At 35.9% G+C, this 26087-nt stretch overlaps 2 protein-coding genes across 14 annotated transcripts in view; one reads left to right on the top strand and one right to left on the bottom strand.

Annotated features, from left to right (window-relative positions):
* Positions 1-26087, bottom strand: part of KCNT2 (potassium sodium-activated channel subfamily T member 2) — a 114208-nt gene that overhangs the window by 26412 nt on the left and 61709 nt on the right. For 9 of the 13 annotated variants that reach the window (XM_085585965.1, XM_021525065.4, XM_085585964.1 and 6 more), the window contains 13 exons: positions 25535-25715; positions 23315-23479; positions 21649-21785; positions 19810-19873; positions 15054-15162; positions 9703-9811; positions 7379-7435; positions 6170-6319; positions 4783-5012; positions 3868-4084; positions 2513-2618; positions 2110-2282; positions 395-466 (listed from right to left, as the gene is read on the bottom strand). In XM_085585965.1, the coding sequence (XP_085442091.1) occupies positions 395-466; positions 2110-2282; positions 2513-2618; positions 3868-4084; positions 4783-5012; positions 6170-6319; positions 7379-7435; positions 9703-9811; positions 15054-15162; positions 19810-19873; positions 21649-21785; positions 23315-23479; positions 25535-25715 (1770 nt within the window). The remainder of the gene's footprint in view (positions 1-394; positions 467-2109; positions 2283-2512; positions 2619-3867; positions 4085-4782; positions 5013-6169; positions 6320-7378; positions 7436-9702; positions 9812-15053; positions 15163-19809; positions 19874-21648; positions 21786-23314; positions 23480-25534; positions 25716-26087) is intronic. The other 4 variants (XM_085585969.1, XM_021525067.4, XM_021525069.4 and 1 more) reach the window with 1 other exon arrangement.
* Positions 9805-26087, top strand: part of LOC146766775 (uncharacterized) — an 87226-nt gene continuing 70943 nt past the window's right edge. Inside the window, exons 1-4 of the mRNA XM_085586029.1 lie at positions 9805-11434; positions 11543-11749; positions 16714-16803; positions 23978-24046. Coding sequence (XP_085442155.1) covers positions 11615-11749; positions 16714-16803; positions 23978-24046 — 294 coding nt within the window. The 5' untranslated portion in view covers positions 9805-11434; positions 11543-11614. The remainder of the gene's footprint in view (positions 11435-11542; positions 11750-16713; positions 16804-23977; positions 24047-26087) is intronic.

Below are 26087 nucleotides of genomic sequence, written 5' to 3'. Positions count from 1 at the left end.
GAAGACTTTTGGACACATTCAAGACTGTTTACATTCTGTAGCTATCTTTACAAAATCTGAGTCAATGAATTCCAACAAATGATAACTAAATACAGTCTGACACTAGAATCAGGGCTATAATCTGTTCATTTGAAGAAACATGTGAATTCCCCTAAATAAGTGTTAATCTTATGTTTTTGAACATACTAACTTGTGCTCCCTGTCATGCTTTTCCCTAGTGAGCTCCTTCATAAATCAGAAATTTGAAATCCCAAATTACAGCACACAGACACAGACTATGCATGCAAAAAGCTCATCTCCAACTACAACACACACACACGAACATGCAATGACAATACACACAACAAACCACTGAGACTACAAAGGTAAGTTTTCTAACAGTTATTTCACCTACTTGTCGATAGAGCCCACCATGTAGTAAACCATTGGAAACCAACAGATTGCATCCAGAAAATGCATATCTGGCCTAAGCAGCAGATGGAATTACAAAATGAAACACAGTATCACAACAGCAGCATCTCTTCTAAAATGTTTTAATCAACTGGTAGTTTGTTTGGTTTTTTTAAATAACTTTCCTTAACTTTAGTATTATGATGTCAGTTTATGCAGGAAATAGCTTTTCAGAAAGCTGTGAATCAACAGTTTGCTGTGATCATTAAGTATGATCAGAATTAACATGCTTATATTAATAAATGCACCTCTAAAATCAGAAATGTTATGGCACAGAACAATTCCAAGTATAAGAACAAATGAGTAACATCAAAGACACACTACCAAGTTATACTCCAGTGTATATCTTAGGAGCACTTAAAGTAAGCATCAACAATTCTTAATTAAAATGTACAGTGGAAATCAAATCATCATTTGGGTTTTGTAACACCTACTGCTTTCAAGCCTACTCCCTTTCAGAGGAGTCACTGCAAGCGCTGCATAGAGAGAGACAACAGTAAGGGTGTTGGTTTAATTAGCAAGCAGAGCTTTTACTTTACATTAATCAATCAAAAGTGGGTTTAGCTATAAAGTGTAACAACAACGCTGAAGTGTGTGAGGTTGGGCACTGTGCTGGCAAAAGGAGCTGGCACTAGAGGGCCCCCTGTGCCCACGGCTTTGCTCTCACTGCCAGGGGAGGTGATTTAGCCTCATTTAGCCTTCTCAGTTTGTGTAATCCACTGTATGCCAGAGTACCTACATAAAAACCTTCTGTTTTGCCAACACAGGTGACTAAGGAGCTGCCTGAGGGAAAGTGGGACACTTCACAGCAGGCTTTTGTAGAAAAAAGTCACTTAAACTGCAACAGAACTACGCAAATGGAAGTGTCAGCCCTGGAATCATAACCTACAAGACATATTTGCTTTCTTAGGTTGTTCTACTAGTCTGTGTACAGGTAACCTCCATTTCTGTGTCTTTCAAACTGTGATTTTAAGTAGCTGAGCTGCACCACAGTGTTGGAAGAAAAGCCCCAAGGGGCTAATTTATTTTCAGATTATAAATTAACCAGTCTTGACATTGGCAAATTTGTCTGAAATATCAAAAGCAAAAAATGCAAAAAATTCCAGCAGTCATCAAGAGATATAAACGTAACAACAATACTGCAGGTTTTAATTTTCATCCATGGCTTTAAATAATTTTAGATAAAATGTCTCTGTGGGTGTCCTGGCTTAAAGAACTGTTTATCTTTGAATGCAGAGTTATTAAAAATATACCTAACTGGTCCAGGCCAGTAAGTGCATTGTGTTAAGTAGGTTAGTGCTGTCATGTAGCTGTGAAACTGTTATACAGCTTGCTTTTTACAGTGTTTATTAAGCTATTTAATTTTAGCAGTAACATTCACATTTTTGGGGGTAATTTAAATTAAAAAAACTTAGCTGAAACATTGGCCATGAAGAATAAGAATATTTAAGTTTGCTATGGCCTTTAATAGTCAATAAAAGGTCAATTTTGTATATGACAGTGAACATGCAGTATGATTTTTGTCACTAACTTTTCTCAAAGATAAGTGTGCCATAATGTTTTTGATTTTCAGCTGGCCATGTGAAAAGGGGTCATCTATTGAATAATGGTAAAATGAGTTTAAAACTTAAGAGAAGGGGAGAAAAAAAATTTCCTTACGGGTTGTCCAGCAGTAATACAATGGGGTTTAGTTCCTTCTTTGGCCGGTAATAAGCTCTGAGTGGGACAATGAAGTTGTATAAGCCATTTCCAGCAGTTTCTGCTGCAACTATAATCAATTTATTTTTGAATCCATAGGCTTTGGCATCTTCATAGTAATTATGCTGGCATCCCTAAAATCAAAGTAAGAAACAAATTCAGTGGATGTGAATATTGTATCAGATGACCCAATAGAGACCTGGTTAGCCATAAACACTAGGTGATGAAAAGGAGTAGGAAAATATAGTATTATAGCAAACACTGCACAAACTTCATCTCTAAGGAAAAACCAGAATATAGCTCTGCTCAGATGCAAGAGACAAATGAGAATGCAGGGTTACCCAGTAGCAGAAACACCCTTTACCTTATCTAGTCTTAGACAACAGAAAGGTACTTTTTCATGCAGAAGATGACAAAAGGTGGGAGAACTTCCAATATAAGGAGAGTAAGGAGGATAGCCTTTGGCATACCTAAAATAGGAAAAAAAAAAAAAAAACCAAAACATTTTTCAGTATAGCAAATAACCAAAACACAACTGTCTACACAAATGTTTTATGGGATGTTCATACATATGTCCAAGTTTTAGATCAAGTATACAAAATGAACTATGTTTAACAGAGGTTTAAAGAATGTATTTGCATCCAGTTCAACAGAACTTAGTGAAAGCTAAGTTTTTGAGGACTGAAGGAATTTTGCTTGGGTTTTTGAAAATACTCTATTGTATCATAATATGCTGCCATAGTGTTTTGAGCTGGAAACTTCTCAGTTAAAAAAGGAAGGAAAGAAAACAGAAATAACTGTACTTCTCCTCTTCCTTCTCCAATTTTTTTTTTCATTTACCAAGAATGAGTGACATTATTACCTTTTAGCTTTAATAATGTACTTTCAAAATGGCTGAAATAAATTCTAAATGGCAAATCCTCTTCCCAGTGATGTGAAATTTCTAATTGGCTTTGTGGGTTTTTTACGGGAGACCTTTCAAATCCTGGTGTTTCAGTCTGCACATTTAAGATGACTTGTCCTATTAATTTTTTCTCTGGAGCTTGATAATCTTCCCTGGGGCTTCTCACGCTTGCCACTGGTGGAGATGAGAAACTCTGCTGGTTGAGGCATTGGCTAAATTGTGTATTTCAGTTTTAACACCCCTGTCAGCAATCCCAATAAACATAATTGCTCATCTACACAGCAGGATTGAATCTTCTGGGTTTATCTCAGTAATGCATCATTACTTTCAGTAACACACTAACAAGCATTTTGAATTAGATGGGATAATTTTGTCCCATACTGCTTTTTTGTCATTCCTGCATTTTGAAGTCACACACCCAGCCCCAGCATTCAAAAGCCTGTTGGATGATCTGATTATCACTACATTCTTATGACAGGAATACTTATCTGTTCACAAATTTGTTGAGTGCTCACTTAATAATTACAAAGGTTAAAGAAAAAAAAAGGCCTTAGAATATGTTATGAATGCATTGCAATACATGACTACAGTTGTTAGAACTGCAAAGAGAAAATCTCCAGCAAATAGAAGAGTTTTTCTGTTATATGTTTTTGTATTTCAAAGCAAACTTAAGGTTTTCTAGCATTTCCTGGATGGAATAATCCCATCTTGTACTTCATGAGACTTGACTCCTAGAAGTGCTCAGATTGATAGGATAATTGATGTTTTTTATATAGCATTAACCCTTCACATCATTTGACATGTAACGTACGTACTCAAAGCCTGCGGAGACCTCATCGTCGGACGGGGTGGTTTCATCCTCTGACTGGTCACTGAGCAGGTCGCAGCTGGGGAGGGAGGAGGAGTCAGCCACCTCCAGCACCGGGGCGATGCTGGGCCTCCTGCCCTCCTTGCCCCCCTCGGCCGGCAGGGCCAGGGTGGCCCCGCTGGCCCCGCGGCACCCGGTGTCCTGGAGGTCGATGGCCACGGTCCCTAGGGCAGGGAAAGCACCTCCTTAGTGCTGCTCAGAACGGCTCAATGACACCCCCAGATTTACTGGGGACTCCTTGGCTGCATGGCAAAGGACTGACAGCAACACTCTGCTGGTTGTGTCTATTCCATTAAAATAAAACAAATACTTAAACCGTACTCAAGGAAAGCAATGCTTTTCCTGACAATTAGTCTATGTCTTCTTGCTAATTACCTCTTTAAAATCATACCTTATATAATCAGTCCATATTAATATGCATCATCAACCTGTATATTTTACTTATGGTGTTTTTTAAATTAAACAAGCTCATGAAAACTTCCTACAAACAATCATGTATGAATGACAAAGAAGTATTCATTATTTGCCCACTTGTTTTGCTTTGCATACACTTCATTATTACTTTTTTACAGTCTTAAGTAGTTTAATTCCACCTTGTCAAGTAAAACAGAATCAAATTCCATTTGGTTGTTTGGGGGTCTTGGTTTGTCTGCTTGTTTGTTTTTGTCTGGGTTTTTCTTTGGTTTGATTTTTGTTGTTTGTCTATGAGGTTTTTTTAAACATTTTTTTAAAATGTTTGAAGTTGTTATATTAATTCTTTCTATTCATAATTATAGTTTCTTAAAAGTTTAGGAAGATGCTTCAAAATGTACTACTCATTAAATAAGAATATATTGTGATTTAATCTTTTTTTTTTACTTACCCATGCTGGCTATTATACTGTGTACTGGTAACCTAGAAGCTCCATGATAAGATAATTTTGATTCATGGGTTTTTCCATGCTTTTCTTGCTTCTTGAAAGCAGAATTCTCTTCTTTGGTGATATTTATATAAAAGCATATATCAGTTGAACTCATGATATATCGAGGACCTGGATTCAGCAAAATGTTTTTGTTATCTTCCTTTCTAACACCAATCAGACAGACTCCAAACCTTAATTAGAAAAGGAAAGGCATGGTTCATTTTGCATAGTCCTGCAAGCACCAAAATTTCCATTGTTAAAAATGAACCTCAGGTATATTTTTATTCTTTGCACATTATGAACATTTACAGCTTTCTGGATAACAAGGATGTTTGAAAAATGTCTTCTGCTAAATAGGCCACATCAAATCAAGCAGATTTTATGAGCTCATGAATTCCTAGGCAGTTGAGTGTTTTTCGTAATGCCCATAATATTCTCCTGATGTTGTTCCAGTTGATTTTTTTCTGTCAGATGAATAGTCCTTTTTGGGAAAATATTGGTGGAAAAATGGATACATGATATGTAAAATTATTAATCATGTTAAATTGTTCCATTATTTATAAGTAATAGAAACCATTTTCATAATTTATTTTTGCAATTCACTCTTAAAAATGTATTTGATTAGTGATAGAAAATAGGGAATTACAGCAAAAAAACCTCTTTCTCTCCTTGATTAAATATGAGAATAACCCAGCATTTAGGGTTTGATAAATGCTTATTTTATCAAATATATACAAACATACATGATTTGTGTTTATTTTGGATGTTCATCTCACAGAGCAGCACTGGGTAAGTGATGCATCACCTGGACCTTAAAGTAGATATGTTATCATCTAACAGAAAAAAGAGTTTTATGTTTGAACAATCACCAGAATGTACCATGTGACACCTTTAAGTGGAACATTTCCCATAACATGAACATGCAACAAAGGAAGCCAGATTTCAGCTGAGTCCTGAATAAATAAATAAATAAATAAAACCAAAAACACACATCCTCCCACCCATTCATTTCTAGATTGTTTTGGAATTGGAAAAGGATAGTTGTTCTTGAAAAACCTGCGAAAATGGCCTTTTGTTGTTTGGTTTGTTTTTTTTCTGGTTGTCCAGCCTATCCTTTATACCTACAGATTACTATTCTCTTAGACTGAGATGGGCTGTACAGAATGAACATAACCTTTTACCTGACCAGCTCCAACTCACAGAAATATATCCATTTTAGTGGCCAGATACTTAAACCCAGGAACAGATCAATGTGCAGTACTGTGCCTTTAGTGCAGAGCTATGTAGTAGGCAAAACAATAAATTATTTCTTTCAACTTTTGATGGTTGATAAGAAAAATAAACATACTTTTTATGTGCATGGAAGGAAGCATACGTGAAACTCTTCCCCTCATACTCTGCAAAAAAAGTACTTTCTTCCAGGCTGATGTGATAGACTTCATTACCAGAGCATCTGCCATACATTTTCTGCCATTGTTCTGGTGATTGCTGACTCTCCCTGAAACATAAGGAGAATAATTTAACATTTAATGCAAAATTCTTATTAATAAGAATGGTGTTTCATGTCAATAGAAACTGCAAATGTCTACTGAAAAGGTTCCATAAGCTAATCTGAAAGAAGTATTTGACATCAAATCTTGGTAATATTATAAGTACAGAGATTATTTTAATGTATAAAGAGCATTTTCTGCTAAGTAATAGACATATAAGAGTATCTACTTTAATATCAGGAGAGAGGTGGCTCAATTGCTTTGACATCACACCATAATAAGTAGATCCATGGCAGCTTGAATATGACAGGTAAAACCAGCAGCATTCCCATTATATTCATAAAGTCACTTCCTTCACATGCTTTGTGACAGACTGAGTATCATTAATAACAACTTATGTGGGAAAGAGTAATTTGTCTTTGGTCATTTGATCTGTAAGAGAGATTTTTCTGCATTTGCTTATCAGTGATTTATACCCTCTGGGTATTTTTGGTTCCTGTGTCTTGTAGACTATTACAAGTACAGAGCTTCTCTTCTCTAGTGCAAGAAAATAAATTACAAAGCAGATCAGCCTTTACTCTTTGCAGCTGCTGCCCTTAATGCAAACAGTTCAGTGGAAATTTCCAAACCTCAGCAACCCCAACACTTGTAGCCCCGAAGCTCCTGGGAACTTCTTGATTAAGTTTCACGTGGAAACAAGGCTCTGCCTGCATGATTTTCACTGGTGGTAACTGATGCATATATACACAGATGTGCAGACAGGTCATGGATCTGACAAGTTTGTCCTGTGTTTTGCCACTTGGAGTGAAGATCTCAAGATCCTGGGACATGCTTCTTTAATGCTCATTTATACATTCTCAATACCTTAACACAATTTGTATTTTTCTTCAATTTACCATGTTTCTTCACTCTCATCATGGAAACATTTTGTTTCAAGATGAAAATAAGCAAACCATTTTTGTTGCAACATTATAAATAGTGTACTAGGTATAGAACAGCAGAACTAACCATGCTATTTCAGAACATTTTCCCTTATTTCACTTTTCCCCCTAAAATAAAATGGTCACCTGTTTAATGTCTGCTTGGTTCCAGTGAGTTGTCTGAAAGCTTCCCATGGGGCTGTACTGTAAAGATCACATTAACTTCAAGTCAGAAAGGTTATTTTCTTCCAGTATTTTGTATTATCACACAAACCCAACTAGAGTTATATTTCTATTTAAATAATCAGAAAACAGTTAAATATAAATGTTAAGATTAATAATTAAGATTGATAATGAGATTATAATTAAGATTGAAGGTAGAATTTTGGTGTCTCACAGACTAAAATTTTGAATTCCACAAACAGCTGAGAAGACAACAGGATTATCTGCACGTCCTTAACAGGTATTTAAAATTTGACTCCTGCATAAAGTTTAATGCAGATGTTAATAGCAACCATGATCATAAAATAATAATTAAACAGGAACTAATGTAAAGGAAAGCAGTTCACTATTAACAGTGGAAGTCTGTTTAACAATTATGTTCATTATGTACATCTAATTTGGTTTGGTTTATAAATACATGTATATAAAATTTTTATTTGTAACTTAAATAATCTGCTTTCACCTGATCTTCTTACTTAGCCAAACTCAACTGCTCATCTGACTTCACCTTTCATATACACAAATAAAGGTAATTTCACCTACTTTAACACCTAGAAGTTAATTTATCTCTTGTTCAACAATAGAATACATCTGGAAAAGCAAAAAAACAACCCACTCTGAACTAGAAATTGGTCAAATCCAAAGCAGCTTTATGTTTGCAGTACAATGACAAATGCCCTTATTTTGGAGTCTGTCTGAGAATAAATGCTCTGGAGAGTGATGACTACAATAGATAAATACTAACTAGACATTTTCACTTTTTCAGTCTTTCTGTATAAATACAGAGGAGTATTTTTACAGTAACATACTGTACATTCTTACAGAAACACACATTATTTTGATCCTTCTGGATTCAAAGTAATGCTACATCTGTTTGTGCAAAAAGTTTCTTCTTTTTGCTCCTAGTATACAATGTCCATACTAGAAAACAGTTACTTTTATTATGCTGCTCACATATATTAATTCTGATTGTAAAAGAAATCTTAAGCACTTTTGAATTCTGTGACAGTTACTTTGCATCACAGTTGGGAATCTGTAAATGATCAATGTGACTGTGTTAAACAATGAAATGCTGAAGTTCCTAAGTACAGCAGAAAACATTTCCCTTTTCTGTGTTTGATTTTGTGCTGAAGGAAAATTCTCTGACAACTGTTAGGAATACTGCTCTTCTCTTAGAGCCATGTAATATGAAATAACTGGAACAGGCTCTGGATTCTGTGCATGTCACAGAATTAAAAGGTAGGCAGATAAAAAAAGTATAAAGAATGTATTTCACCACAGTGCTCAGCAGGCATCGAAATAATGTTTTGTTGTCTTCTTACTAGGAGATTCTATTGCACAGTGCCACTAAAATCTTGACATTTGTTGTTCTCAATAGTAACAGCTCCAAGAAGAATTTCTGTTTTTCCCCATTCTGAGCAAAGGGGAATACTAGAAATGTCATACAGAAGGTTAAATAACTCTGCTTTTACATGTATATATGTATATATACTGAGTTCATGATTACTTGAACAAGAAGTTAGGATGTTACAAGACTTATGTAGTATATATGCAGCTATTCAATTTCTACAAATATATTTAGAGATCCACTTTATTGCATGTGTGTGTCCATGACATTTCAATCAAGAACACCTTATTATTCCAAAAACACAGCATAAAAGACATACACCAGATGTGGTAAAATTATTTTAGTGAATTCAGAGAAGTTCTACTGTGACTATGCACTCTTCAGAGACACCATAATTCTGCACACCTTCCAGCAGTGTGGTCATATTAAAAATCATTTATGTTTGTTTGCCTTTTAGCATACAGGCACAGAAGAGCAAATACCATATGTCATCAAAAAACTTTTTTTTTTTTTTTTTTTAGTTAATTGAAACAGACCTTCAAATTAACCTATTAGAATAGGCATTCTTAGGACTTGTTAGTGCTCCTAAGTATAACTTTGTGATAGAGATACTTCAATCTACTAAACCAGAAATGCAATTTTTTCATATTTTATATTGTAAAAGTGGCACAACAGCATGCAACAAACTCTTAAATACTGGGGGGAGGGGGTGTTCTCTTCAAAACTATACTGCTTTGAGTAAGACATTTTGATGCTTTTATTGTGTAGAAAGTTCCGTTTTTTCTTTAACTGTAGTTGTGTGGGAATTCAGGGGAAACTGTTTTCCAAGTATCAGCTATGACTTTTTTCGTTTCAGCTATGACTTTTTCTTTGGGCGTTTTTTACGGTAGTAAATACTTACTGTCCCCTAGATGTATGAACCAGCAGAGTGATTAATGTAGAAGTAGCTGGACATATACAATTTAGAGCTAGCATAGCGTATTTGAATTCCTCTTCACATACAACATGATCTGTAGGGGGAAAAAAAGAGGATACAAATTGTTTTACAAAAATACTTTCAAATTAACAGAATTGCCACTTCCTTTTCTAAGAAAATAGTGAAGATGGATCAATCAAAAGTTGGCCCAAGATCTTCACTTTCTGCTTGAACCTTGGAAATCAGCTGGGTATGATTCTCCCCATCTATGCTATCTAACATGGATGGCTACTGTTTTAAATCCATATCATAGTTAAATGCTCCTCAGTGCTTGCTGATAGCATGAAAAGGAAATAGAAATTATTCTTTTATGTAATTCCCATATACCTGTGACAGTATTGAAGTGGCAATAAAAAGGGATAAGCACAAAATTTCTAACTGCTTGTCAGTGTAGAAACAAAGTCAGAGAGGTTTTGTAAACCATGAAGGCATTTAATACTAAGTCCGATTTTTCCCCTCTGAATTTGGTCTTTGGTTGTTTTGATGGTTTCAGAATTTGCTTCTAATCAGAAAGAATATTATAAGTAGTACAGCTGATGATCAAAAACATAGGCACATAAAAATTGCTGAGTAAAGGCAGGCAAACAACCTCCCCAGCTAGACCTGAACTATGCACATCTGCTTCTGGTTTCACCAACGTGTCACTGAAATCCTTAGAACCACCTTGCCTCTCTAAGCTGCTTTCCTGACAGAATTTCTAGTATAGCTATAAGCATGACACTTCCTGAAAATAAAAGTGAAGGCATATTGTGCCTACTCTGTTCCTTTTATTTTGAAATATCTAGAGGCTTTTCAATAACAGAATCATTTACTACTGAATTGAGTAATTAATTCTCCTATTTTCTGAAGATCAGGACCTATTTAAATGTCACAGGGAAGGGATGAATTTAGTTATATAAAGACACTGTCAAATGTAGGACAAAATGAGATTTTTCTTACTGTAAATATATTTCAGCTGTAGCAATTAAATATTTTCTGCAGAAAATGTTTCAGATAGAAATATGTTCTTTTAGTTGACCATATGCCATTAATAAATCTACTTGAATTTCAAACCAGAGAGGGTAAGGCATAGTCTGTGGCTTGAGTGGGATATCTGCAGTCCATTACCATTAGTGAGATGACAAAGATTTATGGAAGTATATACCAACTTCCTGACACTGAGAGAATTCTTGCTATTTTTTAATTTGTATAGGATTTTGCCAGATATCCTCCCTCTGTTTTTTTGTATGGAATGTTGTCATATTATAGCTAAGCATTTTGAAAATACAAGAAAGAAAAAATACACAGGGTAATGATTTCATCATCTGTTATTTCAGATCTTGTATTTGAACTCAAATGTACGTACTGGCCTAAATATATACAAATGGAAGTTAATAAATCACAGATGGCACAATGAAGATGAAAACTGTAACTTCCATCTCCAGATGCACTCTACTCCCTAATATATATGGTGAACTTTTTTGGCAGATGTTTATGTAAAATATAATCTTACCAAACAATACAGCGCACAGCAAACGGAGATTGCTGTCTTACAACAGCCCCTTAATCATGTCTGTAAGAGATTCACATGGCGTTGTCAAGTGTTTTCACATCAGGAGCCTTGGAGCTGGACTTGTGGACTATTTCTGCACCTGTTGGAGACTTTGACCTTCTGCAGGTAAGTTCTTGTATTAAACACAGATCAAAAGTGCTTTGCTCGTTTCTCCAATTATTTGACAGTTTATAGCTTTCCTATAACGTTATTCTATTTTCTGTGTATGCTCAGGACTGGTGCTGAGGAGGATTACACAGAACTTCATCTGCTGCACCTTTCAGAAGGCAGCAGGGAGGACGCTGGATGACAGCTCTCCAGCTCTCCCACTCCTCAGGTCTGGGACTTCGGCTGTGTCCCCTGACAGCAGGTACCAGAATCAGCAAATTACTCATCCTCTGTGACAGCGAGGCAGCCCAGGAAATTGCAGTTTGTCTTGAGGTGAATATTAAATATGTCAAATCAGCTTGCCAGAAAAAGCAGTATTTTGATTGAATTTATACTAAAGAAATTTAGTATAATACACGTAGAATTTCCATAAGTTGCTGTTTCTGTTGAAAATATATTTTGACAGAAGTTTTGTTCCTAAGTCTGTCTCAAATGGATGTAGTAATGCAATGGGGTGAGTTATGGTTTCTGTGATGTTACTGAGGAGAAAACAGACTCAAAATACTGATTTATGCCTGTAGCAGCAGCCATGTGGTAAGAATGACCTAGACCTAGTGTAATTATTCTTAGAAACCCTACTTTTGTCAATTTGATAAGTTAACATGACCACTACCAGATCTGATAGAGAAAAATGCCCGTCCATTATCTCTAGACTATTTTTATCTGTAATTGGACAGATTAATCATCTGCTGCATTCAATATCCATTTTGGTGAATCTGGACTATGTTTCTTTGAAATAAACTACTGAAGCTTTGATGTCAGACTTCAACAATCTGTGCTAATCCATGGGTGCCTTTTGAATAAATATAGAATGTCAAAATGTACCCCCATTTCCTGGAATTGTAATTATATATAATTTCCAAATATTCAAATTAAAGAATACATATACACACATATACATATACACAAAAATTATAAAAGTTTTAAGTTCAGCTCAGAAAATATTGAATTTAGTAGTCTCTGAATTGCATAAATATATTGCACCCTGTGGAAATCTTCACTTTATTTCTCATTTGTACTGAAATGCAAGGCCAGGAGCTTGCACCAAGGGTACATGGCCTTTTGTAGCCTTATGTGTTTGACAGAGAAGTGGGAAGATTAAGAATGTAACTGCCAGCATTATTGAAAGAAAAACTGGGCATGTCAAGGCATTTTTATATTGGAAATTACTAGGGAGAAATCAAACTATTTCAGCTTAAGAGATAAGGCAGCTGCCCATCTGATCACTGCCATGTTAAGTAGTGGCTGTGTATTTGAAGTGTTCACACCCTAAACTTGCAAAGGGCTTTGCTGGGATAAATATTTATGCCACTGTGGCAATGTAAGTATGTTAATATTTTAAACAAAGTAGTTAATATCTACTGTAAAAAATATCAGAAGGCAAAGAATGCAAGGATGTGTGTGGCATCAGGTGGAAAGTCAGGAAACCTGACTTTCTGACAGGTCATATGAGCCTGGCCAAGGTGCCTCCATTCTCTTGCTTCAAGGACAAAAATAAGTTCTCATTCTCTCATTAAAGACAGGGAGGATGTTTAAATCTTGTTTACAGAATGGGAATACATTATAAGAATTACTTTTCCCATATACCATTCCCTACTCCTATAGGAACATGCAGTCAGTGTCTGAATTTCAGGATTGCCTCATGCAATCTAGGAAGACTGGTCAACCTAAGAGAAGCTGCTGAGAAACAGTGCTTCTAGTGCTTTATGCATTTTTAATGTAGTTAAAAGTTAAACTTTAGTTAGGAGGACTATTTGGTTGTATTTCTTCTAAATTCAAACAATTCATTTTTTACAGCTCTAGTCCTTAAACCTGTGTGCAAAGAAAAAAAATTAAAAGGAAGAAGTAGAAATCCTATTACCGAATATTTCAGGTTTATAAAAATGCCCAGTATTGTTTTAGGAAACCTCTGGAAGAAAACAGTCTTTTTTTCAAGGAATATCAGATTTTAAAAATCTTTTACATTACGGCAGTAATAAAGCAGCTCTGAATCATAATAGGAAAAGCACTTAGAAAAATGTTCCAGATGGTTGCGACAAATTTCACTTGTAAACACTCTGGACAGGTCTGTAGTCTGCAGCCCCCACTGGGTACATGTTTCAGGATGATGAAGTGTTGGGTGACATTAATACCAAAGGGAGATCCTCTCAGGAAAATGTATGCCAAAAAATATTGTTCTGATGGTTCCAGCAGTGCTTAACCATTTGCAGTAGGTGAGCATCCAGTGGTGATGCTGAAGTTCAGTTGAAAGAAATTTTACCAAAGGAGGTTTTCTGGTATTTTAGTTGGTTTTTTTGTTTTGTTTTGTTATTTTTTAAATATGGTCCAAATTCTATAACACTTCAAAAAGACGTGAAAAATTGCCTCTTTTAAAGTCTAGTTGTATATAAGCTCCTACAGAGACAAGCCATTAGGAATAATGAAACTCTCTTAAAAGCACAATTTGGAAGAACAAATGAACATAGTTACTGATAAAGGAAAGCGGCCATGGCAAAGGGAGAAGGGATTATGTTTGTGCTGGGTGGTTTTAAGAGGGAGATGAAAAAGTACCATCATTCTCATCACAGCATGAGCATTATTCCCCTCTGTGCCATCTCATAGCTTGAGATTTCACTTTTATAACTTCAGAACTGCTACTGATGGGGTTTTTTCTTCTTTCTAACCCAGTGGTAAATTCCGTAGCTTTTAAAATTACAGCTTTAACTGTTGCTCTGGAGCCCTTCTGCTGGAATTTACTTTTTCATCACGTTCTGGGATGATGGAAGAGACTAATATTTTTCCATAGAGTTGGTTTTATTTTTGCATGAATCAGCAATCTTTTCTTCCTTGGAATATCATTCAAGAAAATTGAATTTTCAAAATTGCAGCTGAAAAGGAAAGCTTCTCTTCTATTTCAGAACTATTTCTCCAAAAGTATTTGTGTGTTTTTGCACATGAGCATATGCACATCTATATACTTACATATGTGACTTTTTGGATATAGACAGAAAGAAAGAGAAACATATAATGCAGAGAAATAGTTTGTCAAATAAAAGTTCGTAATCTCGTCTTATAGGAGTGGATTTTCTCAGATTTCTTAACATCATTTTGCATTTTATGCCATGGTTTCTAAGGCATGCATTTTACTAGATATAGAATTAAATAATATGTCTCTTTCCAAAATATTTGCAAGTAATTAAAATCATATTTTCCATACCACTTGGTAAAAAACAATCCAATGACAAGACTTTTACCTCAATCATTTGTTGGACTAAGTCTGAATAGATCTTCTTATACACTCCTTAGTAACTATGTTTTAGTGGACAGAAATGAATTACAGCCATAGGTACAGTAAGATGGAGACTTACCTGGATCTGGAATAAAGGAGTAGTTATACAGCAAATAATCAAGCTCTCTATATTATGTAGCATAAGACTATTAATTCCTAAAAGTACTTGTAAGTAAGTCTTTACCCTTGCTAGGATGTGTACTATTTTACAAAACTGCACAGTTTCTAAGTAGTAAATATGCCCAGGGATTCTTACTTTGCTTGTGTTCATTAAACACTATTGAGTGCTTCAAAAGACTGCAATCTTACCTGCAAACTTGATGTGGAATTTGTTCTCAGGCTTCAGTATCTGAACATACAAAGGACAATTTGGAGCAAAGTCTTTAACTGCCCATGCTCTTAAAATGGTTTGGTGATCCTAGAAGAAAGAGTACGAGGGGGTGCCAATGAAATACAAACAACCATGTCAGATTAGAAAAGGAATCTATTATCAGACTTGCTCCATTGAAGAAAACTCATTTTAAGACCCTGTGGCACCAGCTGGTATGAATGTTTATGTGCAAGTTATATAATTACTACTACTTATTAATTTCTAGGAATTTTCCACTAAATAAGGATTTTAAACCTCTCCTATCTTTCTGCAAATGCTAATGATTGTGTTATTTGGAAAAGTGTAGCATTTGGATATGGAATTATTGTGTGAAAACTTAAGATGGCAGTGATTAGTCATGTCCAATTAATCAAGAATTATGTAGCACAGACGTTCTTCCAAAGAGACTCGTAATTAAAATAGCATTAAATGACAACACCAGGAACTGAGAGTTTAAAATTGTGGGTAATTCTAAAAATATAAGTTTCATTAAAAGCAGATCTGAATTTTTGTGGAACTAAAACATTTGCACAACTGATGTCAGGATGTAGCCAGCTATTAACCAAAGATTCCAAGAGATTTTTCAGGCTGTTTTTGTTCTTGTTACCACATGACCAGAAGGAGTTAACTGCAAGGATGAGTGCTGGTATCCATAAAAGTCATCTATGTGACAATGCATTCATATTTTGAATTTTGTGAAGTAAGACTAATTCCAGTTTATCATCCATCGTTTTTTGTTTATTTCAAAACAAAAAGAAATAAAGAGCTATATGTATGAAGCCATGCCTAGATTGAAATGCCTTGCCTAGTCATGAAACTGGTGATATTTAAAGTTAAAATATAAAGAATGGTTCATTACATTTGCAGCATCAGCAGTAAGAAAAGGTTTCAGATTCCTGAACACAAGGGAAAATCTGCCTGGAACAGAGTGAAATTGACATTTTCAAACTATAATATTTTACTATCAATTGAGATGTTAGCAAGTACTTTTTCTACTAGAAAAACTAAAATGGAGTCATAAGAGGATGGCAAAATATCTGATTTCACATTTTTCTTACCAGTAGTTTCATAGGAGTAGGATTGTTCTGCCCAGTCAGGAGATTTAAAAGCTTGGGTTTAACCTGCTGTAGGTTTTCCTTGTATGCAGCCACATTTTTTTTTTTTTTTACTTTTCCATAGCATATGGCAAATTACCCTCCTCAGGATTTTTTTTTTTGTGTGTGTGTGTGCGCTGTTGGGGTTTTTTCTGTTTTTCTTAAGGTAATGTCACACCAACACAGCTTAGAAGCAGCAAATGACTGGGTAATATGCTACATGGTTGTCACATAGCTATGTTACATGCCTAGAAATCTCTATGTTAGATATTTTATTGGATTTTTTAATTATATTTTTAAAGTCTGGTTTTATCATAATATGCAATGTTTGTTAAATATAAGAATGAAGATCTCATTATAAAATGATTCAAATTACACTATTTTGTTAAAAATTCAAACAAGCCATACCAATTCAGGGGATATGCACTGTTCATCTAATGACCTTGCATTATTGTTTCTTTTTTTCTCTTTCCATTTGGTCTATCTATATGTTTGTGTACAAAAGCTTGTTATTTGGTTCCCAAGTTTTTTGCTCAGTTATTCTCCCAAATTCCACCCTGAAGAAGCACTCCAGGGAAGAGAAAGTAAAATACAGGTAGGCATCTTAAGTGATTTCTTATATTCAGCCTCTTCATATAGTATTGTGGCTCTGTATTTTAAAAATGTAGCAATTTCTATGCTATATTGCAGTCACTTTAAAAAATGTTCACCTTTCTCCCAATATATGGTATATATGTACACACAACAAACAGAGGTACCTGAAACAAAATTATGCTTCTGTTTCCATTTGTTTCTTTGGAAGGTGAGTGAAAAATATATTCCCTTCTATGTGACCTCCACACAATGAACTGCAGTCAGTGATCAAAAAATTACCATAGATACAAATGGTGATTAATACAGAGGCGATATTTAAGTTCACATATGAAAAGCTGCAAGTTTTAAAGTGGGTGTATTTAAATCATAAGAACTCAAGGAAATGCATTTAATATGTATTTTAAAGTGATTCTGTTAATTGAATCTCTTTTTTGCCAAACATAACTTGATATATTAGTTATATCCAGCCACGTTTGCATCCATATTGTGATGCTATTAAGGCACTGTATTTTAGATTACAAGTACAGTAGAGTCACACAATTTGATTAATGAAAGGAAAAAAAAAAAAAGGGTGCAAGCTTGAATTGGACCATCTCTGAATTTTCCAAAAGTCTCAGAACAAAGCTCTCAGCAACAGCAGAAGTGTTGTCACTAGAAATTATTAACTAACAAAATAGCAAGCAATGAATAGCCAGGGGTTTCCATAGCAAATGAGTAAATCTGCTTGAGCACTGTAGCTGAGGGGTAAAAAACCTCACGGGCTTCAAAAAATCACTTGAGTAACAACAGCTCTTCTGGTCAGGAATCTCTTCCTTTTATTTTGACAGCTGTCATGCACAGGAGAGGATCCAAGGCTCTTTTAGCAGTTTGTCAGCTTCTCAACAACAGCAGGGTGGAAAATCAGTTGTACTTATAAAGATTGTTACTGGGATGACAGCTGAACTTCCTTCAGCCCTGTGACAAACCAACCTTCTGTACACTAACATGAGGCTGGAGCAGTGGAGGAAATCCAATAAATTTCATTTCACAGCCCTAGGGGGCAGCAAGACAAAATCATTTTTAAAAAATTTAAGAATTTTCTATTTGCAGTATAATAATTGCATTCTTTGTGAAAAGGTAATCTGACAGCAAAAGACATAACAAGGCAGAGAGGTGACACTGTTTCAAAGTTTCGGATTCCACTGACCCTGAGATATCACTGTGGCCCAGGGGAAGGGACCAGGAGTCTTTGGTGAGATGTGCCTGTCTGTGTGCTCCAGGTACAAAGAGAAATGAGATTTGACAGGTCTGTAGTGGCAGCTGAAGTGTGCCAGGTGATGTTTCTGCTGTTTCCTGAGGGCAGACAGGAAGAGCTGCAGTGGCCCATGGCTCCAGAGCCAAACCTGCAGCATGCTGGCCACAATGGATGGGAGCTCTGGGAGCTCCATGCAGAGCCCACTGCTGCCCTACAGCACAGTCCAGCAGAGCTGAGAATTGTCTCTTCTTTGCATAAAATCTAAAGCAGTTATGAGCAGAGATGAACAGCTGACTGGTAGTGTTGCTGTCCTTAATGCTGCATAAACCTTCCCAGTGCAGTGTAAATCACACACTCTGATTTTATGGGATTTCTCATTTGTAACCATGGCACAACTCTCAAGTGCATTATGTGAAATGAGATGTTGTAGCTGATTTATTCTGAATTCATGGCTGATTTAGATAAGACAGTTGGGCTATTTTTGAATTTCTCAGTCTCCTAGAAGTCACAGGTACTTTTCAAGGTATTTCCAAGAACTCTTGCTTGTTCTTAATTTCAAATATCCCAGACCCTTTGTCACTCCCAAGCAGTAGGTCTGCCTTGCTTGACTGCTCTGGGATTACTTACTGCCAGTTCCGTGCCTTTCACTGCTGTATTTTCAGGAGTCTATTGCTGATTAATCAAATTCAAAGTCCTTAGGTCAGTAAGTTTAAATGTTATAGCAGGAGCACAGGTTTATGTCTCAGGGAACTCAGTGAATTTCTGCAAGGGATGGGTCCAGAACAGGATCTTTAGCTAAGCTCTTTTAACTAAGTTCTGATGCCAGATAAACTAGTAAGTGATAGAAAATATATTAAGTAATGCTACAGATACAATGGAGAGATCTCATTTCCCATTTTTTAACTATATCTCTTTTCAACATTTAGGAAAATAATTGCTATTTCTTACAATGTAGACGAAAACAGTATTTTTAGTTGAGATTGCTTAAAACATAATTACTGAATTATAAATACTGGTTCTGTCTTGTTAGGTAATTCATAAGCATCTTCAGGGATATTCAGACTTAATACTGAACCCCTTTGGAGTTCAAGATTGAACTGAATGAGGAAAGACTGCAAGAATTTACTGTAGTGCACATGGTGAAAGATTTCAAGTTATGTTCATAAATCCATCCTAAGTGGAATGTTGTTCCGGATATCTGTGATCAGTAGATAATGTCATTAGCTGGAAGACTTCTAGTTCATGCAGTTTTATTCTTTTATCAAAGAGGCACTGCACAGAAGTTTGTATTAGCTGTGTTCATTTGTGGACAGTAACTTACCTGATTGCAAATAACAACCAGCATGGGCAAACCCATATAAACATATTTAAAGAATCTTGCCTTTTTTTTTTTTTTTTTTTTTAATTGGCCAATATGAAAGAAAAGTTGTCAAATAGTCTCATATATAGTGGTTACTTGTATTAGTCACAAATTTATTTATAAAGTTGAGTTCAGGCTTTACTTCAATAATTGAGTATACTAGTCAGTCAAAGTCTCTTTTCTGATTTAATAAATACAACTGATTAAACTGAATATCTACAGCAGTTCAAGTACTTTGAATATTGACAAAGTACCATTCTTGGAAGTGATTAATGACCAGTTATCAATGTATCTATGTATCTACTATGAAGGTACTTTTATGCTATTCTGCCCTTGTTGCATAAAAAAGAGCTGAGAGGGGAGTAAGGGCAGTAAAACCTGTCCATCCTCTCATTTTTCCTTCCCCAACTTACAGCTGCTGTCCTGTCCACCTCACAGCGGCTGCTCAGGATGAAACAGGCTTCAGCATTGTCCATCCTGGAAGAGAGGAGACAAAGCTGTCACAGCTCAAGCAGGTACTCGTGTCTCACAGTCAGAGTCTTGCACAGAGAAACAGAACACAAATTTGAGTCTGTTCTCAGCTCTTACACTGGTGACAGTAAAAGCTGTGTCCAAGTAGTAAAAGCAGAGTGGCCTCAAACTTAATTTGCGAAGCATTTATCTGTCATGAATATGGAAGGTGAATAAACAGCACCATTCTGCCTGGTGTGTTAAGAGTGCAATATGCACAAGTTATTAGTGGTAAGAATAAACAAGAAGGGGCAGCTAATAGACTTGTCTTGCCTAGTGAGAGCAGAAAGTTCAGTAGATGTACACGAATAGTGTGTTTGGCATAAATAACAGCCATTTCTGTGTACATATGCATTAAATTAACTATTCTAGTTCACTATGTCTTTGATTAGAAGAAATCATGGGAGCTCTATGAGTAATTTCAGCTGAGCAAAGGAGTAGTCCTGGGAAGACAGGGTCTTTACCAAAGTTACAGGAAAAACTGCAATAAAATTAGATTTTTTTGCAAAAATGTAGTCTTGTTAATTGGCTGTTCAGTACTGATGCAGTCACCCAACTGTTGGTATTCCTCTACTTTTTGGTGTTACCTTTATCATGTTATTTTGACATTGGTTCACATATAAAATACAGATACATTTTGATAATGAGACCCTTCTTGATTATTTTGTTGTTGTTGGTAAACATAACTTTATTTATTAGAAGAATTTTATCATGTGCCTTGTAAGCTCCTCAGTACATTATGTTCTCATTAAAAAGAAATACACCAAACGTCTCGGGTACTGGGTACTTGGTTCTATTAAATTCCCACTATGCTTCTTCCCTCAGGAGAGGTTGAAAATTATTCTGTGACAGGTACATTCAATTACATGTTCTGCAGGAAAAAGCACAGTTCCACAGCTGACTACCTCCAGGTTATTATAAGTGAAATTCAAGATTATATTTAGGGAACAGCCTAATTTTAATTCTTGTAATGTTTAGAACTAATGTCAGCTAAATCCTCATATAAATTCCTTCTTGAAATCAGCAAGAAAGCAGAAAGAAAAAAAAGAAAGATCTCTCCAAAAGAAAATTTTTAATCCTGAACAAAGCTTTCTTGTCTTGTCAAATTTTAAAAACTGTTTTTTCAGTGGCAGAAGTCTGAGAAGGTAAATGAAGCCTCTCACAGATGAGATTCTTAGGAATAACTCCCCTCAGGTAAAGAATGACACAAATAGCCAGACAAATAATGGCTTAATTTTAGTTATCTACAACACAGAGCAATGCAGATGAGTTAAATCAGTTATTTGCTAAGAATCACCTTTCCCTCTCTTTGGAGTGTTTAAAGAGATGACCCTTCTGCATGAATTCCACTGTGAATTCCTTTGCAGCTCAACTGATTGAGCCTCACTGGTGTGTGTGAGGAACTGTACTTGACTGATGTGTTTTGATAAATGTCATTCACTATTAATTGGCAGAGAGCATCTCTTAGAAGTGGTGGAAGTATGTGGTAAGAGGAGGGCCCTGAAGAGTTCAGGTATGCATAGAGGAACAGCTGCTTAAAAACTGGCTGAACTTAAAAAAACAAAACTGTACATTGGGTTCAAAATTTCAGATATTAAGGAAAACAAGTTCTATCAAAGGGCTTTGCTTTGCCTTCTAAATAAACATGGCTTTCCTTCTAGCACAGCTTTTTTTGCTTGTTAAAGTTATTTATCAAACAGTATGAATGAAATAGTAAAAAAGAATGGTCAATATTTGCCTACTTAGCTCTCAATAGGTCTTGATCTTTTAGGGCTGAGCCTTGCAGGTAGATAACTCTTTGGGACCACATTGGGATTTGTAACACCCTTCGGACCTGAGCATCCATCTCCGTAGGACACAAAATAACCACATAATAGTCCTGTCAAAATAGAAAAAAAAGGGGAAATAGTAATGGTTAATGTTGCTGGAGAATGAGTCAACAGTGACTTGAGATGTCAAAAATGTCTTGGATAAGACGCTGACAGGCAGAATTTATTTCCTCAAAATTTCTCCTTCACATTAATGGGCCAATCCAAATTGCTTCCTGTGCTACTTGGAAAAGGAAAAGCAAGGATGGTTTGAAGGATCCTTAAGTGCGCAAATGAAAAGGAGGGATAAATGGAATGTGGGAGAGGAGAGTGAGAGCTTAGGCCAGGCTGGTCACAGAAATCTTCCTTTCTGCAACACAGAGATTTCTGCAGAGAGGAAAATGGCACTGGATGCAGTAACCATCTGTATCCTTCAGCCTCTCAGTACACAGAAACATTAAAGCTGGAAAAGATCTCCAAGATCATTGAGTCCAACTCAATTTCAGCTGTGAAGGGAATGTATATAAGCCCTTTAAGTTACCTGTGTAGTATTAGGGCTTTTCTTCTTTGTTTCCAGTGTATCACAGAGCCTGACTCATTCTTCAGCTTAGTTAACAAAATGTTGCATTTTGATTTCTCCTTGTATCTATAAAGGACTGGATTTCTTTGTGCAATTGCTTATGCCTCTTCCTAGCTAATTGTTTTGGGGAATATTTTGGATTTGGGATTTGGCAAATTGCTGCTCAGTCATTTGAGGGTTGTATTTGTGTGATTCTTGCAGTATTTAATGAAGCATGATACCACAGGTAACTTAGTAAAAGACACAGAGAAGGTTTACTAAAAGGGAGAGTCTGTAGCAAAGACAATGATAATAAATCCAAATTGATATCTCATGGAAATAAGCCTCTAGGTGTTCCAAATAAGCCATGTGACAAGTCTGCATTACCTAGGGAATATGTGCACACTAACAAAATCTGTGTATTTTGTCAACATCTTTGTCCTTTAAAGTACGTGAATTTTTTTCTTCATTTCCACAATTCCAAGAGGATCTTATCTCTGCAATCCTGTACAATGTGCTCTAGGATGACCCTGCCTGAGCAGGAAGGTTGGACCACATGATCCCCAGTGGTGCCGTCCAACCTGACCAATTCTAATTCCTAATGCTGGCAAAAAAACAAAGCAAAACGTGAAAACCAAAGGATGCTTTTAATTGTGAGGAATTTTGGATCCAGTCCCAAAACAATGGGAAAAAATAAATTGAATAGCTTTCATTTATTTTCTGTTTTAGGGTAGAATCTAAGGAATTTGCATAGAAATACCTGTTTCTAAAAAGTCTGACACAATTAAACAAGACACTAATTCTACCTATTTAGTCTTTTCCCCTCAACACCTCAATTTAAAATGCCTCCAAACTCTGTATCTCAGCTTCTTACTGCAGGTATAAATTCCCAATTCACCTATCTATTCCCAAAATCAGTTTTACGAATTAAAAACAATTTCGGAAATCTTTCTTAAAACAAACAAAAAACAAAAACCAAAACAACAAACAAAATGTTTTGAGGGGTTTATTTGTTTGGGGTTTTTTTTCCATTCTCAGTACCTGCAGTCTGGGGTGGGCATAGAATTCATTTAGGAAATCCATGAGTAAGTCAATCTTCAGAGAGCTCACACACAGCACAACGTGTTTTTCTGTCTGAGCTCTGTATCTGCTGTAGTTTCCTCCAGACTTTTGCCTCTCCATCCACAAATATGCCAGCTGTTCAAACTGCAAGAGATGCTGATTGTCAGTGAACTAGAGACCAGTAGGTGAGCATTACAACTCTATAATGACTTGGCAATGTTGCATTGCTCATCTCACACCCCTATGAAAAGCTGCCCTTAGCCCCAGTATCTTTTTCTTTGTAAAATGTTCTCTAATAAGGTGATCACAAACCACAGCAATAGTGCCAGAATCTAACACACACAAACAGCAGTGAAAATTCATTAAAATACCATGGGAATACACTAAATCACAGGAGTTTAGGAAATAATGAAGGCTAGTACCTTATTCCTTTAAGTATTTTATGCCTCTGAGCTGTCTTTTTCTAGTATTGTGACATAATTGCTTTCCTCATATGAAAGGTTAAGTTTTCACACAGATACGTGAATATACTTGGAAAGAGGCACCATTTTTTCTTAGTTTGGGCAGTAACTCTTCCCAGAGATTTTTAAATGTTCTGAAGGTGATGTTCTGTAAACTCTCTTATCTGCTTTATATTTTTAGGTACAACTTAAATACACAGCAGCTGCTAATACAGCAAGTTTGCCTTTGTCTGCTGAACAATATATGCAGGTATGAAAATACTCTAACAGTTTGTATACCAGTTCAAAGATTCTTGTAAGTAACACATGCTTAATACTGAGATCAATTTAACTGTATGGCTGTGTGATAGCATCTTTTTCTCCTCCACATTTAACTGATGGAGAGGCTGGATCGTGAATAATAACTGATATCATTTCATTGCAGGGCTCAGGAGAAAATGCCTCCCACTCCATTATGTGTATGGAAAACTATAAGAAGCCCCATTATCACTACAAAGGCATAAAATAAAGTAGCTAATAATGGTAAATTTATGTGAAATTCCAGTAGATTCTAGGTTATTTACTGCTCCTGTGGAGCTCTCAGGCCTGAAGTATGTATCAGAACCACCTTAAGGATGAAATGTCTATGTCCCAGGAAATTTCAAATTTCTTAAACAGAGCACATTTTAGTTTCCAGTAGAATATATATTTTACTAATTTTTCACTGAGTGAGAATATAATTGTGGGGGTGCATATGGCTATGAATACATACATTCAATATTTAATTAGAGTGTTAAATAACTTCAAGAAAATTAATGCTGAAAGCTTGAGCTTCCACCCTCCTAGGGCTTATGTGTTGTCTGCCCACACTGAGCTTTAGCTCTCTGCCAAAGAAGCAGAGGAAACTATAGCTGTGTGAGAAACTTTGGAGCTTCATGGTCTAGCAGGTCTGCTGTAAGCTTTGATAAAAACCAAGTGTCTCCCCACATCCTCTTTTTCTGGCACAAGGGCTGGGTGATCACCACGTGTGCAACAGTGAACATCCTGGCAGGGTTTCCCATGTAACCTCAGGGTTTCTGTCATCCAGCCTCACCTAATGAGCTGGAAAATGCTTGGTACAAATTTAATAAAGCTGACTGACTCCTTGAAGTACTTGGATTTTCATAAATTGCTCTTTCCCTGTTGAAACTGTTAGAAGTCCTAAACTTAGGCAGGCATGAAAAATTCCTAACTGTGCTGCTGGCTCTGTGTGCATGTGTTCCATACACAGCTGTGAACCCAATTTGCTTGAGTTGCAGATTTAATGAGATTTTTTTCAAGTTAGCACTGAACTGTAAGAGTAAGAGAGGAAGTGGAGACAACCAAGATTAGAAACAGGGAGAGCCTGCAGAGGAAAAGCTGTGCTCATAAAGAAAGTGCTGGCTACTGTTGTGGGGTTTTTTTTGTAATTGCTCCATTAATAACAAACCCATATCTCAGGATAAAGGAAGACCTCTGTGGTACATGACTGGTGCAGAAAACTTTCATCAGCACCTGAAAACTATTATCAGTGCCCTGTTTTTTAGTATAAATCTAGAGTATAGGAGAACATACAGGAAAAAAGAAAAAAAACACAATAGGAGAGATAGATGGTTCTTTTTTCTGACATTTTCCATGCAATAATAATAGTAACAGTAAATTATTGTTAAGTTATTATTTCAGTTATTGTTCCTTTGCTTCAAAAACAATTCTAAAGAGAGAAAAAAAAATCCACATTTACCTGTATGGGCAACACCACAAGTGCAACACAGATCATAATGACAACAAGCAGCTTTGAAGGCCATATCTTGGGTGTAACATCCCCAAAGCCCACAGTAGAAAAAGTCACTATGCAGAAATAAAGGGAGTCAAAGAGAGTCAACCTGTTTCCTGCTCGTTCCAGATGCTGAATTCCACAAATACTACGTAGAAAAGAATGAATAAAGACATGAAAAATAAAAACTGTTCAAGCTTGATGATTATACTTGCAGAGAACTATTTTCAGAATTCATAAATTGCTTAGAAAAAACATTTTTTCCAAAGAAAAGTAAAAATTAGTATCAAACCAGAAGAGCTATATTGTTACAATTTTCAAGTGTCATTTGTAATAAAAGAAACACATTTTTGATTATTCTAATATGATAGGCACAACTGTTGCTAGGTTTTGCTTATTGGCTGTTGTGAAGGAGAGATGGTATATAGAACATCATGGATTGATGCAATTCCTTTCTAAACCAGAACAAAACAGATGGTATAGAGCTGCCACCATTCAACATTTTTTATATATATGTTTC

Source organism: Lonchura striata, chromosome 8, assembly GCF_050655825.1.
Source record: "Lonchura striata isolate lonStrDom1 chromosome 8, ASM5065582v1, whole genome shotgun sequence".
NCBI classification, from domain to species: domain Eukaryota; kingdom Metazoa; phylum Chordata; class Aves; order Passeriformes; family Estrildidae; genus Lonchura; species Lonchura striata.
The sequence above is the reverse complement of the archived record's forward strand: the minus strand, read 5'-3'. Positions and strand labels throughout refer to the sequence as shown.